The sequence below is a fragment of the Xiphias gladius genome, chromosome 20, assembly GCF_016859285.1.
Source record: "Xiphias gladius isolate SHS-SW01 ecotype Sanya breed wild chromosome 20, ASM1685928v1, whole genome shotgun sequence".
NCBI classification, from domain to species: domain Eukaryota; kingdom Metazoa; phylum Chordata; class Actinopteri; order Istiophoriformes; family Xiphiidae; genus Xiphias; species Xiphias gladius.
The window spans coordinates 25,363,645-25,371,500 of record NC_053419.1 but is presented as its reverse complement, the minus strand read 5'-3'; the positions used below and the strand labels follow the sequence as shown (position 1 = coordinate 25,371,500).

Genomic DNA, 7,856 nt, shown 5'->3' with positions numbered 1-7,856 from the left:
TTGACTTGTTATATAAATGATTGGTTTTGTATGAATTTATTTTTCATTGCTGTACAAATTTCTTCAACGTTTCATCTCCAGACCTTGTACAGACAACGTTCAATGTTTTCTTCAGTTTTCCGAATTGACTTTAGTTTTCATGTCGTCTGGAGCGAATATTGACTGTTTGCGTTGCAGGCCACTGATCATCTTTAACCCGACGGAGCAGCTCCGAACATCCGTCATCAGTGTCGTCGTCGACTCTCCGGACGCTCAGGTGGTCGACGCAGAAACAGGTCGACCAATGGCTGCACAGATCTCTGCGGTGTGGGCGGAGCCAAGCCGAGCGTCCACGGAAGCGTTCCAGGTGGAGAACGGATCAGTCGTTAGTTGGTTTGATACGGACCCAGTGGTGTAATCCCTGTTTTCCTTTACGTTGTGGTTTTCCCTCCAGCTCTCCTTCGTGGCTGAACTTCCTCCTCTGTCGCTCGTCGTGTATCACGTGACCAAAGCATTGCCCGGCTCCGCCCACCGGGCGCGGTACACCTTCCGTTGTCGTGGCAACGCACCGACCGTCTACACCAAACACTTCCAGGTGTCCAGCCCCCGAGGACCAGAGGCCGACGCTCCGCTGTCGCTAAGCAACAAGCATTTTCAGATCTGGAGTTCGCCGGACACCGGCCTGCTGCAGGTCAAACTTTTCAAATTAAAAGTCTATATGCATGCATATATTCCTGTGTGTGTATTTGTAAAAATGATTCCCAATTACTGACCTTAAGTTTTATTATTGTAATTATTTATTTATCCAACTATGATATGAGTGGGGGTTTTTTTTTGTTTTTGTTTAAAACACGACTGAAATGTTTTATTTGTTTGTTTTATTTTGAAATTCAGAAGCTCCGTCTGCAGTCCGGGCTGGTCCGTCAGGTCCAGATCCAGTTTCTGTGGTACGGAACCAGAGTGGGGGTGAACCAGGACAAGAGCGGAGCCTACTTGTTTCTGCCAGGGGAGGAGGGGGCCCAGGTAAGCCCAGGACCAGGACTCATCCCGGTACCATAAACCAGTCTGAACCAGATCAGACCAGGACTAAATATCTCTGTTTGTCTCTCTCTCCGTCCTGTGATTCAATTTAAATTTCTCTCTCCCCGCTGCAGCTCTACTCATCTTCAGAGCCCCCCCTGGTTCGGGTCTCCAGAGGTCCCATCTTCTCTGACATCACTTCCTGTTTCCAACACTTCACTCACACAGTCCGTCTCTACCACCTGGACGGTAACGAGAGTTTAGCCGTTTGTCCGCATCCCCAACAGTTACGGTGGTGAAACTCGGCGGCTGTTCGGCATTGCCCCGGGTTTCGCCTCTCAGGCTGGTCGTGTCTGTGCTACGGATGCATGTGCTCTGTGAATACGCTCCGCGCCTGTCAAGCTGTTTGCGGCAGCTGCCCACCCATCAAAAATCTGTTCATGAGACTGATCAGAATTATATCACACATCTGAGACTGTCAACATGAATATTCAAAATCTGCCTTTTTTGAGAAATATGATCCATCCTTAAACATGTTACCGGACAGAAACGGTTAAAATAAGGTCAAGTCATGTGTTTTTTAGAAACAGTAGAGCTACATGTTTCTAAATACTTCGTGTCTTTATGAACCGCGCCCGTGAGCCCACAGACGCCACTCAGGGCGGCAAAAGCTAAATGACGTTAGTGTGTGTGTGTGTGTGTGTGTGTGTGTGTGTGTGTGTGTGTGTGTGTGTGTGTGTTAAAGTACCGTTATAAAAAAATCTACTATGAATACTGTTAATCGACGACAGAGCTGTATGACCTCCAGTGGTTTAACTTGTGCAGGTGTATTCTACTACACTGTGACATCACTGTTGGGTGTGGTCACAGGTGAGACAGCGCACACCTGTGACCACACCCAACAGATATGAATAAAACTGCCTGTGGATTATATGTTATTGAAAAATAAATTAATTTGCTTTTAATTCATATCACCAACAATGATTTCACAATAAAAGTCCTGTGTCTCTTTTTGCCCCAGGGCATGCTGGGAGGTCCCTGGAGATTTCCAACATGGTGGACGTCAGGTCAGAGGTCAACCGGGAGCTCGCCATGCGGCTCGTCACTGACGTCGCCAATGGCAACTCTTTCTACTCCGACCTAAACGGCTTCCAGGTTTCTGCTGCTCTGTCTGTTCAATCACTGTCACACCGGCCAATCGGATCGTTTCATCGCTGCGTCCGTAGGTGTTTATTGATAGCGTATCGATTGTTGATTGGTTACAGATGCAGCAGAGGCGGACCCTGGCCAAGCTCCCGCTGCAGGCAAACTTCTACCCGATGAGCTCGTCGTCGTTCCTTCAGGACTCGGCGTCTCGAGTTTCGCTGCTGTCGGCTCAGAGTCAGGCCGTCGCGTCGCTCAGACCAGGTGAGCAGAGCCGTCGTCTACCTGGACATGATTTTAAATCAAATAGTTCCAGGATTTCGTTCTGTTCCGTCGCCCTGGAAGTAAACGTCAGATTAGAGACTTGGCCTGAACGTCTCTGTGTTGACCTCTGACCTCTGACCCTGCGCAGGCGAGCTGGAGGTGGTCTTGGACCGGCGGCTGCAGCAGGATGATAACCGCGGCCTCGGTCAGGGCGTCACCGACAACAAGCTGACGTCGAGTCTGTACCACCTGCTGCTGGAGGACAGGAGGGGCGTCGCTCAGGTGAGGGGTGGGACCTCTGTTTCCCTCAGTGTCCGAGAGAGTCGGGCTTTTATTTCCAATTTCACCTGTTAATACAAACTCTTCCTGCATGTTCACCTGTTGTTCTGAGAAATTCACTTCACTTTAGTTCACTTCAACTTTTCCCTTAAACAATGCAAAACTACGTGAATCATTTTCACACTAAAAGTCTTGCAGCCTACCTATAAGAGGAAGGCTGTAAAAAACTGGCTGATGTTGTTTTTACTGCGAAAAAACGTCAGCGAGTGTTGAGTTTTGCTGATGGTGGTTTAACATGGATCGGGAGCAAAGATAGAAATGACTGGAATTAATAACGACTGTGTGAAAACGTTAGTTGGGGCTTTTACAGGAGACTTTACCTTTTAGTTTTTCTGTCACCCCAGGACGAACACAGTTTCTCATACGCAACGCAACATCGAACCAGTCAACACAAATACGGAAAACACACATTTCACCCGACACCGCGAACGTGTCTGTGCCCAGGTGAGCGTACGATGTGATCCCGACTCGTCTCATATTAGCGCGTGGTCCTTACTGTGTGACGGAGCTTGATCCGCGTTTCTGCAGGTACACGACAGGTTAATACCACATGTCAGGTAAAGACCCACGTGTCGGCTGCTGATCGCACTGTTCTAACTGCGATCGGGTGTTTCGCCGCCTGAGAACGTCCGAGGAACCAGTTCGCCCAGTTTGATCAAAGATCCTCAAACGTAAAATGATGAAACACAAGATTTTATTCTCACTTTGTATTTTTCCTCTGATTTTATTTTTGTCTGTATTTTTTTCTGGCAGGAAGTGGGAGGAACCTCGGTTGAACACCTCTCACTGCTCGCCCAACTGACCTCGCTCTCCCTCTGCCACCCGCCAATCTCCATGGTCGCCCCTAGCGACAGCCAGCTGCCGAAGCTCCACCCCTTCCGGCCCCTCCGCTCGTCGCTGCCGTGCGACATTCACCTGCTGAACCTGAGGACACTGGAGGACGCACAGGTACACTGGAGGACGCACACCTGGAAACACCTGGAACATTAGCGCAGTTAAAATGTATTTTACTTTAAAATAACTGAAAGATTCTCAAACCTTTCCATGGATTTATTAGATAATTAACTGTAGAGGATATTTCCTTCTGGAGAGCGTTCCGGTGTAACTGCGGTATTTTACAGAGAGCGGTGCATTCTGGGATATCTGTAGCCTTGTGTCGCTAAGCTAGCTCGTGTCTTGGGTGTGTTTAGAGTGAGTCTTTCAGAGTCGGGGCAGAAGACGTGATTCACATCTGCTTCAAACTGTGAAATTCCTGTTCACCATTTTTCTGAATTTAAACAAAGAATCGGACTGAAACGCAAATATGATAAAACTTAAATTAAAACGCCAACATGTGGTTAAAGCATCACAGCCCAGCAGGTAAAACCCGAAAATTCAAATAAAAAGATGTTTATTTCTGTGAAACAGGAAGCAGGAAGCCCGTCGCAGGAAGTGGCTCTCCTCCTCCACAGGAAGGGCTTTGACTGTAGCTCTGCCCCCGAGCCACTGCCTCCTTGCACGTGGAGCGCGCACGAGGAGGTGCACACACACACACACACACACACACACACACACTCTTCTCTCATTCTTTTTTAGATGGAAACCATCCACAGGGCTCAGTGTCTCGGTCATTCTTGGGGGTGGGGGGGGCTTTTACTTGTCTGTGACCAGTCATGAGTTTTTGAGTGGACGAGCTTCCTGCCAAACGTCTCCTGACAGTGAAAGTTCAAAAGCTGCAGACACGACATTATTTGAGTAACACAGAAAATAACCTTGTTCGTATTTTTCCTTTTTAAATTTGTTTACATATAATTTTTGTCTACATGTTTTCAAACTGACAGGATTCTTCATTTCTTTGGTTTATATGATCCTGCAACTTGTCTGTTCCTTCCTTCATGTCGTGTTTTGTGTAAATGGGTCGTTTTAACGTTTCTCGGTTTTTGTTCTGATTTTTGAACTGATTTAGCTTCTCGTCATTTTTCTGTGTTTCCAGGTGAATCTGGACGAACTTTTCTCTCCTCTTCAGTTTCGCTCCGTCCGTCGGTCGGGACTCACTCTGCTGCGTGAGGACGACGAACCAGAATCGGCCCCGCGCATCGCTCGCCTGCGGCCGATGGAAATCAGCGCGTACCGCGTGGAGATCGACTGAACTCAAAAGTCAAACAAAATGTTGTAATTTTTGGCGAAATTGATGAAGCCGCAGAGATGTTCCACTTTTTAGACACAAGTCGTCAGGCAGAAACGAATTATACACATTAACATGTCAGAGGGAAATTATTAGGGACAACAAAAATCTAACACAAAAGGCAGAAAAAGTAAATTAAAGGGTATTATAAAATATTTAAATTAAGCAGTTAAAATTTAAAAGAAAAAGTGGAATAAAAATGAAAACAAGGAAATAAGCTGGAGGTGTCTGCGGTGCTCGAAATATTATCAATTTTAAAAAAAGATGAAAATATAGAAATGAACATGGAGAGAGGCGTTAATACTGGAAAAACAAAAATGAAAAAGGGAGAAATAGAAAAGACACAGACAGGAAAAGCAGTCCAATAAATAAGAGAGAAATTAGTATTGAAAACTATACAAAATAAAAATTGGAAGAGTGGGTGAGTGAAGCAGGATAATCTTTCATTTTCATATTTAAAACTGGATTCAGCAGGGTCAAAGGTCAACAGAATGTGACAAGAGCTGCAACCAGAAGTCGATTATCTGCAAATATTTTCATAAGCAATTAATCGTTCGAGTCATTTTTAAAGAAGTCGTCAAAATTCTCAAGTCGTTTTTAAAAATCTACCAAAAATTTCTGGTCTCACAGGAAACCGGTTTGGACGACATTTGAAGACGTCGCTCCGGAAATTCTGACGAGCATTTTCTCCTTTTACTGACATTTGAAGACCAGCGATAAATAATCCTTAGTTGCAGTTCTAGTTTTTACATTTTCCCACTGTTTGTCTTCCAAATTGAGAAGCTAAGGGGTAAACAACAGGTTAGCCTAAAGGTTAAAGGTCAAACACAGAAAGCAGTTTATTTTAAAAAGGAAGAAAAATAACAGAGAAAACACTGAAATTTAACCTGTTCCTGTGTTTTCAACAGGTGCGGTTGCTACGGCAACAAAAAGGGACCAATCGAGTTGTTACCTCGCCGTTCGATGAATGTCTTTAAATAAATGTGTGTGTGTGTGTGTGTTTCCACGGTGACTGTCAATCACAGTTTGTGTCGGAAATCCTGTTACTGCTGTTTTTTTACGTCATTTTTTAATTAAGTGTAGTTTTATACATCAGTATGGAATTCTGGGTAAACGTGTCCAAAGTGTGATTTTATTGATTTTATTTGATCAATTTTATTTATTGATTTTGTTTTATTGATTTTTTTTTTTTTTTTTTTTTTTTTTTTTTTTAAATTGATTTTATTTCATTGATATATGACACTGGAGGTTTTTATTCAGTGTGTTTGTGTAATTTTGCCTTAAAATCTGTTCAGGAATGTCTCCAAACTGCACATATTTACTTGTTTAGATTTTTAAAATAATTTTCTATATTTGCTGTGAAAGGGAAAGTTCTGGGAAACTATTAAATCTTCTGGTTATTTTTATAATTTAGAAATTCTCTATATTTTCCATTAAAAAAATAGATTGCTGAAACATTTAAAACATTAAATGCTAAAAAAAGAATATTTTTACTTCTATGAATTTTTGTTAAAATACAAATGTTTCAGTTTTTCTATGTTATTTTGGGTGATTTTGTGGTTTGAATAGAAAAATAAATTATTGTTTAATTTTCCTCCTAGTGGACAAATTGTTTTCCAAAGTGGTTCATGTTCATACAGCTTCAGACTCTGAGTCGTACTTATATCTGAATTCCTTCCATCGTCTCTGAGCAGAGACCGACAGAGGGACAGAGGACATAAAAACCTTACAAACCCTACCAGAGATCAAGAGGCCTGCTAAGACCAGTAAAGTCCCAGGAGTCCTGACCTGGTTGAGGTTCATGTTCACAGTGTGATACAGTTAAAGGGCTTCAAAGAGGACAGGGTTGGACCGTGTCCCCCTTTGACTCCCTTTCTTGCCTGTGGGAAACAATGGGCAGGTTTTCTTTGTCTCGGCTTTTAACTGAGGTAGAAACGTGTTCACCTTCACCAGATACGAGACAGAGGGAGAAGATTCATTTAGCACAGATCATTCAGACTTGACTGAGACCTGACCACGACCTTCACTCTGGATAAAAACCCCGTTCTCAGGGCTCAGCTCAGATCTGATAAATGGAGTTGAATCAGCATGAATTCACAGCCTCCATAAAATAACTTCAGATGCACTCACAGATTAAAAATTAAACCACCGTCCAACAGTCAAACATATCAAATATGACATGTCAGGTGTTGAAGTCCTAACTTTACTCCACGACGACGGAGCTTTACAGTGAGTTTCAGCTCATTGTTTCTCCGTTTACTGCTCTGGTTCAGGCTCACCGCTCTCACTGCGTCGTTTTCAGAGAAACAGCTGTAGTAAGCCTCCGTCCGCTACCTGCCCAGCAGCAAACAGCAGAAAGACCCAGCCAGAGACCAGCTGGTGAACACGGTGGTGCATCTAGCAGCTAAAGAGCCAGATGTTTCCCTCAGGAGCCGGTGGAGACCAAAACCAGAGCTAAAAGAGGGCGAGTGCTCATATCAGTTTGGTAGGATGAAGAAGAAACTCGCAGAGTTCACAGGACAGTAAAGAGAGTCTAAATATACAAGCTGCAGCTGCGTTGTGTCTCAGCATCTTTAAATGTCTATTTGCGAATGAACCTCAGAGTTCGGGGCCAAGGCCGGACCGTCCTCGGGTCCTGTTGATCGGCAGATGCCCCTCGGTGTCGGATACGGTCTCTGCTGCGGAGCGAACGCTCGGTGTTCTGCGGCGTCAGAGGGGAACCGGGCTGTAACATGTTCTCCGACTGTTTGTTCTTCAGAGTGTAACAAGAGGAACTCAGGGATCCCAGTCTCCTCGAGTCAGCTGCTGAAACGGATCACAGCTACAGGCAGCACTGGTTCTGGATTTCACTGAACAGACCGTCCAGAAAGTGCTCTATGTAGAGTCGGATAACACGCGTGCTAAGACGTGATAAAATGTCCTAGGACGTGTCCCGTCTCACCGCCCA

The 7,856-nt window shown here is 44.6% G+C and overlaps 1 protein-coding gene across 1 annotated transcript in view; it reads left to right on the top strand.

The window, feature by feature from the left end:
* The window catches only part of man2a1 (mannosidase, alpha, class 2A, member 1), a 17,821-nt gene extending 11,749 nt beyond the window's left edge, over positions 1-6,072 (top strand). The window contains exons 15-24 of the mRNA XM_040158115.1: positions 178-346; positions 434-670; positions 874-1,002; positions 1,134-1,248; positions 2,021-2,154; positions 2,265-2,406; positions 2,555-2,688; positions 3,499-3,693; positions 4,153-4,263; positions 4,718-6,072. Coding sequence (XP_040014049.1) covers positions 178-346; positions 434-670; positions 874-1,002; positions 1,134-1,248; positions 2,021-2,154; positions 2,265-2,406; positions 2,555-2,688; positions 3,499-3,693; positions 4,153-4,263; positions 4,718-4,873 — 1,522 coding nt within the window. The 3' untranslated portion in view covers positions 4,874-6,072. The remainder of the gene's footprint in view (positions 1-177; positions 347-433; positions 671-873; positions 1,003-1,133; positions 1,249-2,020; positions 2,155-2,264; positions 2,407-2,554; positions 2,689-3,498; positions 3,694-4,152; positions 4,264-4,717) is intronic.
* The last annotated feature ends 1,784 nt before the right edge of the window (positions 6,073-7,856 follow it).